The 16,124-nt window shown below is 38.6% G+C and overlaps 1 protein-coding gene across 1 annotated transcript in view; it reads right to left on the bottom strand.

The window, feature by feature from the left end:
- The window catches only part of OTOGL (otogelin like), a 344,392-nt gene that overhangs the window by 151,550 nt on the left and 176,718 nt on the right, over positions 1-16,124 (bottom strand). The window contains exon 9 of the mRNA XM_049884965.1: positions 4,981-5,102. Within this exon, the coding sequence (XP_049740922.1) occupies positions 4,981-5,102 (122 nt within the window). The remainder of the gene's footprint in view (positions 1-4,980; positions 5,103-16,124) is intronic.

The raw sequence follows: 16,124 nt of genomic DNA, 5'->3' as shown, positions 1-16,124 counted from the left end.
GTAGATAAGAACTGCTTTAGGTGAAGGGAAAGACAACACTCAATACATGGAAGGTCAGCTCAATTGGACTGGACCAAAAGCAAAGAAGTTTCCGGGATAAAATGAATGCTTCAAAGGTCAGCGGAGCAAGCGCGGGGGTCTGGGGAACATGGTTTGTGGGGACTTCTAAGTTAATTGGCAAAATAATTCTATTATGAAATCATTCTGCATCCCACTTTGAAATGTGGCGTCTGGGGTCTTAAATGCTAACAAGCGGCCATCTAAGATGCATCAATTGGTCTCAACCCACCTGGAGCAAAGGAAAATGAAGAACACCAAGGCCACACGACAACTAAGAGCCCAAGAGACAGAAAGGGCCACATGAACCAGAGACCTACATCATCCTGAGACCAGAAGAACTAGTTGGTGCCCGGCCACAATCGATGACTGCCCTGACAGGGAGCACAGCAGAGGACCCCTGAGGGAGCAGGAGATCAGTGGGATACAGACCCCAAATTCTCATAAAAAGACCAAACTTAATGGTCTGACTGAGACTAGAGGAATCCCGGCGGCCATGCTCCCCAGACCTTCTGTTGGCACAGGACAGGAACCATCCCCGAAGACAACTCATCAGACATGAAAGGGACTGGTCAGCGGGTGGGAGAGAGACGCTGATGAAGAGTGAGCTAATTATATCAGGTGAGATTGTGTTGGCAACTCTTGTCTGGAGGGGGGATGGGAGGATAGAGAGAGAGGGAAGCCGGCAAAATTGTCAAGAAAGGAGAGACTGAAAGGGCTGACTCAAGAGGAGGAGAGCAAGTGGGAGTAGGGAGTGAGATGTATGTAAACTTATATGTGACAGACTGATTGGATTTGTAAACGTTCACTTGAAGCTTAATAAAAGTTATAAAAAAAAAAAAAGATCAGACTTACTGGACTGACAGAAACTGGAGAAACTGTGAGAGTATGGCCCCTAGACACCCTATTAGCTCAGTAATGAAGTCACTCCTGAGGTTAAAATTTTGGCCAATGATTAGACAGGCCCATAAAACAAAATGAGACTAAATGGGCACACCAGCCCAGGCTCAAGGATGAGAAGGCAGGAGGGGACAGGAAAGCTGGAAATGGGGAACCCAAGGTCAAGAAGCAGACAGTGTTGACATCTCGTGGGGTTGGCAACGAATGTCATAAAACAATATGTATATTAATTGTTCAACGAGAAACTAATTTGCTCCGTAAGCCTTCATCTAAAGTACAACAAAAAGAGAGAGAGAGAGAGAAAGTGATAATAATTCACGAACTGTGAAAAACTCATTTTTCTTAAGCTAGCCCTTAACTGACACAGTGGCTGCGACAACGGGCTCAAACACAGCAAAGATTGTGATGATGGCGCAGGACTGGGCAGTGTTTCCTTCTGTTGTACATAGGGTCACTATGAGTCAGAACTGACTCTTTGGCACCTAACACAACAGCCACACTAAATGAAAATTATAAACTATAATGTGAGTTAGGAAGTTAATAGGCATATTCATACACTGCTCTCAAAATTGCAAGTCAGAAAATTCCTTTCCAGGAAGCAAACAGCTACAGGAAACAAAAACTATAAAACTAAACATACTCTCCAACAGAGGCTGTCATGGATTAAATTCTGTCCCCCCAAAATATCTGTCAACTTAGCTGGGCCATGATTCTCGGTGTTATGTGATCATTCACCATTTTATGTGATTTTCCTATATGTTGTAAATCCTATCACTATCATGTAATAAGATGGAGTAGCAGCAACTATATTGATGAGGTTTATAAGATTAGGTAGTGTCTTAAGCCAATCTCTTTTGAGATATAAAAGAGAGAAGCAAGCAGAGAGGCAGGGAACCTCATACCACAAAGAAAGCAGCGCCGGGAGCACAGCGCGTCCTTTAGACCTGAGGTTCCTGCACTGAGATGCTCCCAGGCCAAGGGGAGACTGATGCATCACAAGGACCTTCCTCAGAGCCAACAGAGAAAGCCTTCCCCTGGAGCTGACGCCCTGAATTTGGGTTTCTAGCCTACTGGACTGTGAGAGAATAAACTTCTCTTTGTTAAATCCATCCACTTGCAGTGTTTCTGCTATAGCAGCACTAGATGACTAAGATAGAGGGATAGTCTCCAAAGAAACAACTCAACATACCTGTAAGTATCTGCACAAAAATGTTTATAGGTAATTATTTGTAGCAAATTATTTATAAAAATAGAAAAGAAGTTAAAAGTTTAAATTGGAGAATAAATAAGAACACTCTAGCTTAATAGTGCCATAATGTGATTAAAAAACGTAAATATGAGAAATTCATAGTAAAAGTCAATATGAAATAATATTAAAGAAACATCACTTGTTTTGAGTTTCAAAGTTTATAAAAACTATATTTGATTTTAGCAGAGAAAAAGGAAGTCATGTTTTATAAAGGTATTTCATAGTAATAGGATGTTAATTGTATAAAAGTGTAGTTTTTCTGTTGTAGATTTTTGTTTGGTTATTTGGCCTCTTTCACAGTAAATTTGATTAAACATATAATTTTTTTTAATGTAAATAACTGTGATTACCCTGAAGTTTATGATATAGAAGGATGCTAGTGGAGATGAATGATAATATTTAAAACTGGGTAATCTCTAATATGTCTAAGAAAAACTCCATGTAACCTAGGCATGAAATATTAAAAATACAAGAAAAAATCAAAGCATAGATTAATGCTGAAAAGTATCTGGGGGTTTATATGTCCAGAAACCCCTCATTTACCAGGTAAGAACTGAAGTTCAGAGAGGTAAAGCATCATGTTCAGAGCCTCACACATTTGATTTCATTTTGGCAAACATTTCTCTAAGCACTTGCTATGAGTTAGGCCCTAGGCCAGGTACAGAATTAGTATAAGCAACTCAGCTGAATAATAATCATCCTCTTTCCATCATAAATCTGGAAATCCTCAAAGAAATGCTTTCTCTGAGTTAAAAATTATTATGGCCTTGACTTTACAAAGGGTTAATAGTCTTAAAAAAAAAAAAAAAAAAAACACTTGAAAGGCATTTCTGTTTTACAAAATACAATAATTTTTTTTAAGGACCCTTAAATTACTATTTAAATTCAGCTCCAGGAAATACATGTTAAAATACATATCTTCCTATTTAAATGGGTAAGCTTTCTTTTAGAAGAAAATGGTAAGTGTAGAGTCCAGTCGATTGAGAAAATAAGTCCCCAAGAGGCAGAAGGATTGCTCTGGTTTCCTGACTATGACAAAACCTGGATAAGTGCCTGGCTCTGTTGGTGTTTACCCAAAACCCTTTCTACTACCAATTGCTGCCTCTGAGGAATATACACTCCGAGATAAAAAAAAAGGCCATCTTCGGAGTTGGGGACCTCATACCACCAAGAAAGCAGTACCAGGACCAGAGCATGTCCTTTGGACATGGGGTCCCTGAGCCTGAGAAGCCCCTCGACCAGGGGAAGATTGAGAACAAGGACCTTCCTCCAGAGCCGACAGAGAGAGAAAGCCTTCCCCTGGAGCCGACGCCCTGAGTTTGGACTTGTAACTTACTAGACTATAAGAAAATAAATTTCTTTGTTGAAAAAAAAAAAAAGGCCATCTTCAAGAGACAGAAAGGGCCACATGAACCAGAGACCTACATCATCCTGAGACCAGAAGAACTAGTTGGTGCCCGGCCACAACCGATGACTGCCCTCACAGGGAGCACAACAGAGAACCCCTGAGGGAGCAGGAGATCAGTGGGATGCAGACCCCAAATTCGCGTAAAAAGACCAGACTTAGTGGTCTGACTGAGAGTAGAGGAATCCCGGCGGTCATGGTCCCCAAACCTTCTGTCGGCACAGGACAGGAACCATCCCCGAAGACAACTCATCAGACATGAAAGGGACTGGACAGTGCGTAGGGGAGAGATGTTGACGAAGAGTGAGCTATTTATATCAGGTGGACACTTGAGACTGTGTTGGCATCTCCTGTCTGGAGGAGAGATGGGAGGATAGAGAGAGTTGGAAGCTGGCAAAATTGTCAAGAAAGGAGAGACTGGAAGGGCTGACTCATTAGGGGGACAGCAAGCGGGAGTACGGAGTAAAGTGTATATAAACTTATATGTGACAGTCTGACTTGATTTGTAAACGTTCACTTGAAGCTCAATAAAAGTTAATAAAAAAAAAAAAAAAGGCCATCTTGCTAAGCCCTTTTCACTGGAAAGAATACCTATGGTTCAAACACTTGAAAGTGAATTCTGAATGAATTTTCTTTTTCCAACATAACTCAGCCAGGTAATATTTAAAATTGAGTATCTCTCTACAGATACTTAGACTGATAGGTGAACTGATTTACAGTATTCCTAGTTTATCATATACAAAGCCTTCTGTCAAATAAGCAGGCATTCCCTTCCCCAAAACTCTCAGGTCATATTCTTGGGAGATAGGAAGCTGGAAAGCAGGCTTTTCTCTGATCCTGCTCAGAAGGCCAGATGTTTATTGGCTTTGAGTCCTTCTCAGAACAATAATGAAAAATCTCAACTGACACCCATACCTCATTTGCACAGATTTGGAAAGGACTTCCAGAGATTTAGTTTTCTTTTACGTTCCTGTTTAAGGAAAGAAAAAGAAACAGAGGGAGGAAAGGTGGGAGGGAGGGGAGAACAGGAAAGAGAAGGGGAGAAGAGAACAAAAATAATCAAAGAGGTTAAGTATGAAAATTTCTCCCAAATTTCTCTTAGAAAAAAAATGTGATAAGCCAATCTCTACTTATGTAAACATATTTAATCCTACATAAGCATTAGGGAGGTTAAACTGGTTAGATATTTGGCCACCTAGTAGGTCTCTGAGCCTACTGAAATTCTGATCCCTATATGATACAGCTTCAAGGTTAACGTTGAAGAATAAATCCTTTCTTCCTAGTCTTGACATTTCACTTCCAGTGTGAGATGTTTGAAAATTCTATTAACCTGTAATTTTTTTTTCATTATATCATTTTCAGATCTTACCTGATTCCATTCTTCTTTATTTCATGACCATAAATTCGAATTTCCTCTTGGTTTGAAAAGAATAAGCTGATTGACCGATAACAAGAATACACTGAACCAAGGCATTTAGGGCTATTGTGAACCTTAAAGGGAGGGGAAAAAAGCATATATATCTTCATCTGAGTTAATAAAACTACAATGTATGCTCACAGTTCTATAATGTAACTAGTTCCATGACACTTTACAAGATTACCTCTAATTACATTTAGGATTTACTAACATTACCAACGGAACGTTTAAAACCAAAGGAATAAATACATCCTCTGATAAAGATGGTAAGTCTGATTGAGAGAAAATAAATACTTAGGTCATAAATGGGACAACAGAATTGATTTCATAAAGCACAAATTAATGTAGCATTTTTTTTAACTGATATCTCTACATGTTGTATGTTAACATTAAAGCTATATGGTATATAGTTGAAATAATTAGATCTAATAATAAAACTGTGGAGGACCACAAAGAGACATATTTGTAATTTCAATATTCATATCTTTCACCTGTTAGAGAATCATGAAATAGAGCTTAAAATGGAGATCTGCACAGAGCAATATTTGGAAGTTGCAAAAGTGACTGTAACTTACTAAAAATGAAATAGTCCAGACATGTTGGGAAAGAGAGATTATTCCTTAAAAGTTGAAGGGGGACTTCCAGCCAACATGGCACCATAGACAGAAGCACCACACCATCCCTCCACATCAAAGACCCGAAAAACTAAGTAAAACAGAGACAAACATCATTCCTGGAACCTGAAGTGTCAAATGAAAAGATAAAGAACTCGGCCAAGCACCGAATGGAATAAGAAACTGACAGAGGACAGACAACAAGGAGAGAGATACATGCTGAAGGCCCCATCAGCTAACACAGCACGGATCTGCCATTTTGGACTCCTGTCAGGGATTGGCAGACAGGGAGTACGGGAAAGCAGCTTCGTGCAACTGCCAGCAGGAGACAGAGCACCCAGTAACCAGCGATACATGCTATCCCGCCCTGCATTCTTGCCCCGCTGCTCTACCTCTGAGCTTCCTGGCTGGTTGCAGTGGCTTGGATGGCCTGGAAGTACACTGTCCGTGACACTTGGATTTACCCCGTCCATGTCTGAGATCCACGGACAAGGAGTGTGAGAAAGCAGCTTCACAAAGTTCCCAACAGGGGACAGAGCACCCAGTAATGAGCAATATGTGCTTTCCTAATCTCCTCCCCTTCTTCCCTCTCCCTCTTCGGCCTCCTCTGCCATCCCCCAGCTGCAATCTCTTGGCTAGAAGGCAACTTCTTTGGCCTCAGGCTGCTTGGATTTGCCCTGCCCACACTGACCGGGCCCCTGAGCTGCTGTTTGTTCTTTCTGTCTCTTTTGTTTTCTTCTGTGCCTCCTACCACCTCCTCCTCCTCTCTCTGGAACACCTGGTTCCGTGTGCCATCTTTGCTTCTTCTTGAAAGGCTGTGAAGCCACACTCAGCTGGAGAACCATTACCCTGGCCCACAACACCATGCTGGTGGGATCCCTGGGACTCTTTTTCCCTTGTTTTGCTTCATTTGTCTTCTTTTTTTTTTTTTTCCCACAGCTCAGGAGCCCCTTCTAGCCAGGCTGCACTGCACGGCTTAGGAGCCACTCCCCCAATCTGCACAGCCACATAGGTGGGAACCCTGGGGGCATTTCTTTCCCCCCACCTTTCTTTCTTTTCTTCTTTTCCCTTTTTGTCTTTCACCATTTCTCAGTTCTTGCCTCTTTACACTTATCTTCTTTTCCTTTCTCCTGAATACCTGGTGCTGTGTGACATCTATACCCCCTCTGGCCAGGCTATACTGCACAGCCTGGGACCCACTTCCCCACTCTTAGCAGCCCCACCAGTAGAACTCTGGGACTCCTGGGGGCTTTTCTTTTCTTTTCTAATTTTTTATCTAGTTATTTTTTCTTTCCTTTTCTCTTCTTCTTTCTTTCTTTTTCCTTTTTGCTTTTCTCCATTTCTCAGTTTCTCATCTATCCACTCCAATGGCAAGCTCCCTTAGCACTCTTTTAGTTTTCTTTATTTGCTTGTATGTTTTTGGCTCCTGTTTCTCTCTCCTCTCTCTCTTCTTTCCCATACCCCTATTAGCTCCACACATCACACTCCCTCCCCCCTTTCCTGCCTACCTGCACCATGCACTGAGCATCACACCCCAAACAGCACAGGCACAGCCTACTGGCACCTGCCCAGAACTGATTCCTGGCCCTCCCTGTTGGCCTTAGTATGTGCCACAAACAACCCATTCCAGCTCCTTCCCTTCAGCTGGATCTTCCCTACTGCACCATAGTTGAATGACTGGCCTTGCCCATTGGACAAGGAGGTGAAAAGTATTGTGACTACAGATGAGCAAACAACAAAGAATGCACAGCCTGCCTGCTCAGACATAATTAAATAAAACAAAAAAGCAGGACAAAACAAACAAATCTACAATCAAGAAATGAAGAAAATAACTACTGAATGTCTCGAAGACAGCAGACAATATCAAAACATATTTAAAAAACAGGACAGGATGGGTCCAGTAGGCATCCAAAATAAGACAGCAGATGACTTTCTAGTAGAAGAAAAGGCACTAGAACTACCTGATAGGGAATTCAAATCTCTAATTTCAGAGCAATCCAAAGGTTGAAGCAAAAATCAGACAAAAATGAGGGACAATAGACAGATTTATGGAAAAGGCACACAAATTCATGGAAAATACAGACAAAAAATCCAGCAATTCAGGAAAATAATACAGGAACAAAATGCCAAAATTAATTCACAACTAGAAATCATTCAAAAATGATAATTAGAAATACAAAAGATAACCAAGAAAATTGCAGAAATGAACAGTGTCATAAAAGGGCTGAGGAGCAGGTTTGAAACAATGGAAGACAGAATCAGTGAAATTGAAGACAAAAACTTGGATACAACTCTGTTTAAGGAAAAATTAGAAAAAAAGAATGAGGAAAAATGAAAGAACCCTGAGAATTATGTGGGATACAATCAAAAGCAAAAATTTGTGAGTGATTGTAGTTCCAGAACAGAGAAAGAAAACGAAAAACACAGAGATGATCACTGAAGAACTGCTGATAGAAAACTTCCCTAATATCATGAATGATGAAAAGCTAACCAGCCAAGGAGCTCAATGAACTCCATGTAGGATAGGTCCCAAAAGAAAAACACCAAGGCATAGCATAATCACACTCACTAAAAGCAAAGACAAAGAAAAAATTCTGAGAACAGCTCAAAAAAAACAAAAAGTCACATACAGAGAAGGGTTAATAAAACTAATCTCTGATTATCTGGCAGAAACCATGCAGGCAAGAAGGCAATGGGATGACATATATAAAACCTTGAAAGAAAAAAATTGCCAACCAAGAATAATATATCCTGTAAAACTTTCATTCAAATATGATAGTGAAATTAGGACATTTCCAGATAAACAGAAATTAAGAGAATATGAAAAAAGCAAACCAAACTTATAAGAATTATTAAAGGAAGTCCTTCAGTGTGAGACCAAACATCAGACCACAACCTGAATCTAGGATGCAAGACTGTACCAGCCAGATGCCAACCTAGGAAATGAACTCTCAAGGAACATCCAAAACCAAAACGACTGCAACAGGGAATCAGAGAGGTTAATCTGTAAATGACAACAATGTCAGAGCAATAAAAGAGGGAATAAACAGTATAGGTATAGGACTTTCTAATGGAGAGGAAGGCAAGGCGATACCAAGTAATAATAGACTGGTTCAAACCTAGGAAGATAAGGGTAAACTTCAAGGTAACCACAAAGAAAGTTAACAAATCTACTCATTGAAATAAAGAAGAAAAACATAAAGTCTCAATAAAAACAACAGAAATGAAAAAGTAATCCACAAACAAAAGGAACTCAGCACACGAGAATAAAAGAAACAATGAAAATGTTAGCACCACAGAAAAAAGCACTACAAAATGACAGCAATAAACACACCTATAAATAATTACACTCAATGTAAATGGCCTAAATGCACCCATAAAGAGACAAAGAGTGACAGAATGGATTAAAAAACAGGATCCATCAATATGCTGTCTACAAGAGACACACCTTAGAAATAAAGATGTAAACATATTAAAAATCAAAGGGCAGAATAACTATATCCAGCAAATCACTACCAAAAAAGGGCAGGAGTGGCAATACTAATCTCAGATAAGATAGACTTTTTTAAAATATCCACCATAAAAGACAAAGAAGGGCACTATATAATGATTAAACAGATGATCCACCATGAAGACTTAACCATGATAAACATCTACGCACCCAATGACAGGGCTCCAAAATACATAAAACAAACTCTAATAGCACTGAAAACAGAAACTGACGGTTCTACAATAATAGTAGAAGACTTCAACACACCACTCTCAGTAAAGGACAGAACATCTAGAAAGAAACTCCACAAAGATACAGAAGAGCGAAGGAGCACAATCAGCCAACTTGATCTTATAGACATATATAGAACATGCCAGTCAACAGCTACAAAGTATACATTCTTTTACAACAAACATGGCATGTTCTCCAGAATAGACCACATCTTAGGCTGCAAAGTAACCCTCAACAAAATCCAAAACACTGAGATAATACAAACTATCTTCTCTGAACACAATGCCATCAAAGTGGAAACTAAAAACAGGAAGAACAAGGAAAAAAAAAAAAAAACAGTTACATGGAAACTGAATAACACCCTGCTTAAAAACCACCGAGTAATAGAAGAAATCAAAGATGGAATCAAAAAGTTCATAGAATCAAATGAGAATGAAAACACATCACACCAAAACACTTTGGGACACAGCAAAGGCAGTCCTCAGAGGTCAATTTAAAGCACTACATGCACACAGCAAAAAAAGAAAGGGACAAAATCAAAACATTAGTTATACAACTTGAACAAACAGAAAGAGAACAGCAAAAGAAGCCCACAGTCACCAGAAGAAAGGAAATAATAAGGATCAGAGCAGAAATAAATGAAAGAGAGAATAGAAAAACCATAGAAAGAATCAACAAAACCAAAAGTTGGTTCTTTGAAAGGATCAACAGAATCGACAAACCACTGGCCAGATTGACAAAAGAAAAATGGGAGAGAATCCAAATAACCCAAATAAGGAATGAAATGGGCGACATTACAACAGACCCAACTGAAATAAAAAGGATCATAACAGAGTATTATGAAAAACTATACTCCAACAAATTTGAAAACCTAGAGGAAATGGACAAATTTCCAGAAACACATGACCTACCCAAACTAATACAAAATGATGTTGAAAATCTGAACAGACCCATAACAAGAGAAGAGACTGACAACGTAATAAAAAAAACTCCCAATGAAAAAAAGCTCTGGCACAGGTGGCTTTACTGGAAAATTCTACCAAACATTCAGAGAAGAGCTTATGCCAGTACTACTCAAACTATTTCAGAACACAGAAAAGGAACTGATACTTCTGAATTCATTCTATGAAGCCAGTATAACCCTCATACCAAAACCAGGCAAAGACACCACAAAAAAAGAAAATTACAGACCAATATCTCTTATGAATATAGATGCAAAAATTCTCAACAAAATTCTAGCCAATAGACTTCAGCATCATATAAAAAAATAATACACCATGACCAAGTAGTATGCAAGGATGGTTCTACATTATAAAACCAATCAACGTAATCCACCGCACAAATAAAAGGAAAGAAAAGAATCAAACGATCATCTCAATCGACGTAGAAAGGCATAAGACAAAGTCCAACACCCATTCATCATAAAAACCGTCAATAAAATAGGTATAGAAGGGAAATTTCTCAAGATAATAAACGGCATCTATGCAAAACCAATGGCCAACATCATTCTCACGGAGAGACACCGAAAATATTCCCCTTGAGAACAGGAACAAGACAAGGATGTCCTTTATCATCACTCCTATTCAACTTTGTGTTAGAAGTCTTAGCTAGAGCAATAATGCAAGAAACAGAAATAAAGGGCATCCAAATTGGTAATAAAGAAGTTAAACTCTCCCTATTTGTAAATGATATGATACTATACTTAGAAAATCCAGTAGTTTTCCATGAGAAAACTACTGGAACTAATAAGATTCAGCAGAGTTGCATGATACAAGATAAACATACAAAAATAAGCTGGATTCCTACACACCAATAAAGAGAATGATGAAAAAAGAAATCCAGAAAACAATACCATGTAAAATAGCCCCTAAAAAAATAAAATACTTGGGAAAAAATCTAACCAGGGATGTAAAAGACTGATACAAAGAAAACTATAAAACACTACTGCAAGAAACCAAAAGAGCTCTACATAAACAGAAAAACATACCATGCTTATGGATAGGTAGACTCCACATTGTGAAAATAACAATTCTACCCAAACCGATTCACAAATACAATGCAATACCGATCCAAATACCAACAACATTCTTTAAATAGATGGAAAAAAAAAATCATTAACTTTATACGGAAAGGGAAGAAGCCCCGGATAAGTAAAGCACTATTGAAGAAGAAGAATAAAGTAGGAATGCTCACACTATCTGACCTCAGAACCTACTATACAGCTACAGTAGTAAAAACACCCTGGTACTGATACAATGACAGATAAATTGACCAATAGAACAGAATTGAGAACCCAGATGGAAATCCATCCACCTATGGTCACCTGATTTTTGACAAGGGCCCAAAGTCCATCAAATGGGGAAAAACAATCTTTTTAACAAATGGTGCCGGCAAAACTGGATGTCCATCTGCAAAAAAATGAAACAGGACCCACACCTCACACGATATACAAAAACAAACTCAAAGTGAATCAAAGACCTAAATATAAAGCCAAAAACCATGAAGCTCACAGAAGAAAAAATAGGATCAATACTAGAGGCCCTAATACACAGCACTAATGGGATACAAATCACAACCAACAACACACAAGGTCCAGAGGATAAGCTAGATAACTGGGATCTTTTACAAATTAAACACTTATGCTCATCAAAAGACTTCACCAAAAGAGTAAAAAGAGAACCCACAGACTGGGGAAAAAAAAAAAAAAATTGGCTATTACAAATCAGACAAATGTCTAACCTCTAAAATCTACAAGAAAATCCAACACCTCTACAACAAAAAGACAAATAATCCAATTAAAAATGAGCACAAGAAATGAGCAGACACTTCACCAAAGAAGACATTCAAGCAGCCAACAGACACATGAGGAAATGCTCATAATCTCTAGTCATCAGAAAAATACAAATCAAAATCACAATGAGATACCATCTCACCCCAGCATTACTGGCACAAATCAATAAAACAGAAAATAACAAATGTTGGAGAGGCTACAGGGAGATCAGGACTCTTATGCACTGCTGGTGGAAGTGCAAAATGATACAATTTTTTTTGAAAACGATATGGCACGTCCTTAGAAAGCTAGAAATAGAAATACCAATATGATCCAGCAATCCCACTCCTAGGAATATATCCTAGAAAAATAAGAGTAGTCACACGAATAGATACATGTACAACCATGTTCAGTGCAGCATTGCTCACAATAGCAAAAAGATGCAAACAGCCTAGATGCCCATCAACAGATGAATGGATAAACAAACTGTGGTACATACACACAATGGAGTATTACACAATGCTAAGAACAGCGATGAATCTATGAAGCATCTCATAACATGGATGCATCTCAAGGACATTATGCTGAATGAAATATGTCAGTCACAAAAAGACAAATATTGTATGAGACCACTACTGTAAAAACTCATGAAAAGGTTTACACACAAAAAGAAACAATATTTGATGTTTATGAGGGATGAGAGGGGTGGGGATGGAAAAACACTTAATAGACAATAGATAATTGGTAATTTTGGTGAAGGGTAAGACAGTACACAATACTGGGGAAGCCAGCACAACCTGTACAAGGCAAGGCCATGGTAGCTCCATAGACACATCCAAACTCCCTGAGGGACCGAATTGTTGGGCTGAGGGCTGTGGGGACCACGGTCTCAGGGAACATATAGCTCAATTGGCTTAACAGTGTTTATAAACAATATGTTCTACATTCTACTTTGGTAAGTGGCGTTTGGGGTCTTAAAAGCCTGTGAGCGGCCATCTAGGATACTTCACTGGTCTCACCCCTTCGGGAGCGAGGTAGAATGAATAAAACTAAAGACATAAGGGAAAGATTGGTCCAAAGGACTAATGGTCCACATCTACCATGGCCTCCACCAGACTGAGCCCAGTAAAATTAGATGGTGCCCAGCTACCACCACTGACTGCTCTAACAGGGATCACAGTAGAGGGTCCCAGACAAAGCTGGAGAAAATGTAGAACAAAATTCTAACTCAAGAAGAAAAACCAGACTTGCTGGCCTGACAGAGACTGAAGAAACCCTGAGAATATGGACCCCCAGACATGCTTTCAGCTCAGTAATGAGGCCACTCCTGAGGTCCACCCTTCAGCCAAAGACTGAACAGTCCCATGGAATAGAACAAGACTAAAGGGGCACACCAGCCCTGGGGCAGGAACTAGAAGTTAGGAGGGAACAGGACAGCTGGTAATAGAAAACCCAGGGTTGAGGAGGGAGAGTCTTCACATGTCATGGGATTGTTATCCAATGTCATACAACAATGTGTGTACTGTTTGATGAGAAATTAGTTTGTCCTGTAAACCTTCATCTAAAGTTCAATTAAAAAAAAAAAAAGTTGAAGGAAAACTTTGTTTACTGGTAAAAAAAAAAATTTAAAAAAAGAGAGAGAAAGAAAGAAAACAGAAAGAGAGAAGAGAAAGAAAGAGAAAATGCATGTTAGATTCTGAAACCCTAAACCAAATTTAGGTGTCCCTGGGTGGTGGTTAAGTGCTGGACCACTAGCCAAAAGGCTAGCATTTTGAACCTACCCAGAGGCACCTCAGAAGAAAGGTCACACAGCCTTGGAAACCCTACGGAGCTGTTCTACTCTGTACACAGGGAGTTGCCATGAGTCGGGATTGACTTGACAGCAACTAACAACAACAATAACAAACCAAATTTAATTTCAGATGGACCAAAAAGTAAAATGTAATTGTGAAACCATAAAATAACTAAAAGAAGATACAGATGACTATCTGGGAAAGAATTTTCTAAGCATAAAAGTGATAAGAAAAATCACCAATTATAGAACAAGTTTTAATATTGCAAGAATTTAATGTATATTCATTTAATGTCTAATCAACAAATATTTATTGGCCACTTTTTATGTATCAAACACTGCTCCAAATTCTAAAAATTTAAAATCAATGAAACAAAAAATCCTTGCCCCTATTGAATTTAGAGTCTATTAGAGAAAGACAGTTAATATAACTAAAATATACACTATGTTGTATGATAATAAAAGCCATGAAGAAACATTAGGAGGTAAAAAGGATACAGAATGTGTCAAAGGTTGGACAGAATTTTAGACTGAATGGCTAAGAAAGACCTCACTCAGAAGATGACATTTTAGTAAAGATGAAGGAGATGAGAGAGCATGCCATACAGATATCTGGGAGAAGACCATTCCAGATAAATGGAATAAACCAAAGAAAAAAAAAAAAAATCCACAGCCAACGAGTTGATTCCTACTCATAGAGACCCTATAGGACAGAGTAGAACTGCCTCATAGAGCTTCCAAGGAGCGCCTGCTGGATTCAAACTGCCAGCCTTTTGGTTAGCAACCGTAGCACTTAACCACTACACCACCAGAGTTTCCAGATAAAGGGAATAGCAGGTCTGAAATCTTGAGGTAGGAGCATATCTAAAATGTTTGCTGTATGCAGCATCTGACCACAGACAGGATAATGAAAGATTCTTCTCTGGAGAAACAAAAGGGCTCCACAGAAAAAAAATACAGATATAAATATTTGGGACTTTACTAATAAAGCCAGTGGCTCCCTCCTTAATTTTCCATTAGACTAACAAGCCTCAATCATATATTTAGGGCTTCCAATCAGATTTTTTTTTAATTTAATCAGATTTTAGAGCCTAAACCTCAAATGTGAGCAAACATTCAAGAATCATCAGTCATTTGAGGAAAGTCTGTAACAAAAGGCAAACACCAAGCAAACTAACAAAAGAAAGGAAATCAAAGGAGTCGAAAAAACATAGGAAGCTGAAGAAACTTCAGAAAGTCCATAATATCTTCAAAGAGAAAAGTGAGTATATGGTATTTCTGAAAATAAAATAAAATGCTGTTAAAAACAGAATTCAAGGAATAAAAATAAATTCTTTAATACTGGCAATATGATAGGAGAAACAGAAAGGTTGAGAGATAAATATATGAGAATTGGAATGAAATCTCCCAAAATGTAGGGCAAGAAGAAAAAAATGGAAAACAAAGAATCGGCAGAAAATTAAAAGGTACGTCATTCAATGCTGGGGTTCTAATATCTGAATTATGGAATCTCTGAAAGAGAGGAGAGAGGTAATTAAGAAAGAGAGAATATATTATTACAGAAATTAAAGAATTATAAATCTTGAATGGGTTCATCAAGTGTCCAGCACATTAAATGGGCGGGGGAACTACTCACACAATCATGAAGTCTCAGAGCTCTAAGAACAAAGAAAAAATCTAAAAGCTTCCAGAGACAGGGAGAGGTAAATGCTTGTATGCAAAAGGATCAGAAATCAAAATGGATTTGCCTGGAAAATTCTGAGAAAACGTGATTTTCAAATTAGAATCAAGGTTTCAAAGTCTTCTTTCATTTGGACCCTTTCCAGGAATTTATCTTCCTCTTCCAAGAAGCAACTTGAAAGCACAGTCAGTGAAAACAAAAAATTAAACCAAGAAAGAAAACATGGATTCCTGCTCAATCATCACTATAAACAAGTCCTGTCCATATATTCAGAGTGTCCAATCAGCTTTTTATAGCCTACCTCCCAAATATGAATGAATCTTTCAGGATTCTTAGACATTTGATGAGATTCAAGAAACAAGGAAATCAATACAGGAGAAAGATGATGAAAATTCTTCAGGAGGACAGTAAAAAGAAGTCTCGAATGCTAGCTGTCTAGAAGTCCTCCAAAGCAACCAGTCCCCATTGGAGCAGAAGAACAAAGGACTGAGGAAGAGATGTCTCCAGGAAGGGAAAAG

This window comes from Elephas maximus, chromosome 4 (assembly GCF_024166365.1).
Source record: "Elephas maximus indicus isolate mEleMax1 chromosome 4, mEleMax1 primary haplotype, whole genome shotgun sequence".
Taxonomy (NCBI): domain Eukaryota; kingdom Metazoa; phylum Chordata; class Mammalia; order Proboscidea; family Elephantidae; genus Elephas; species Elephas maximus.
This window is presented reverse-complemented; position numbering and strand designations above follow the sequence as displayed.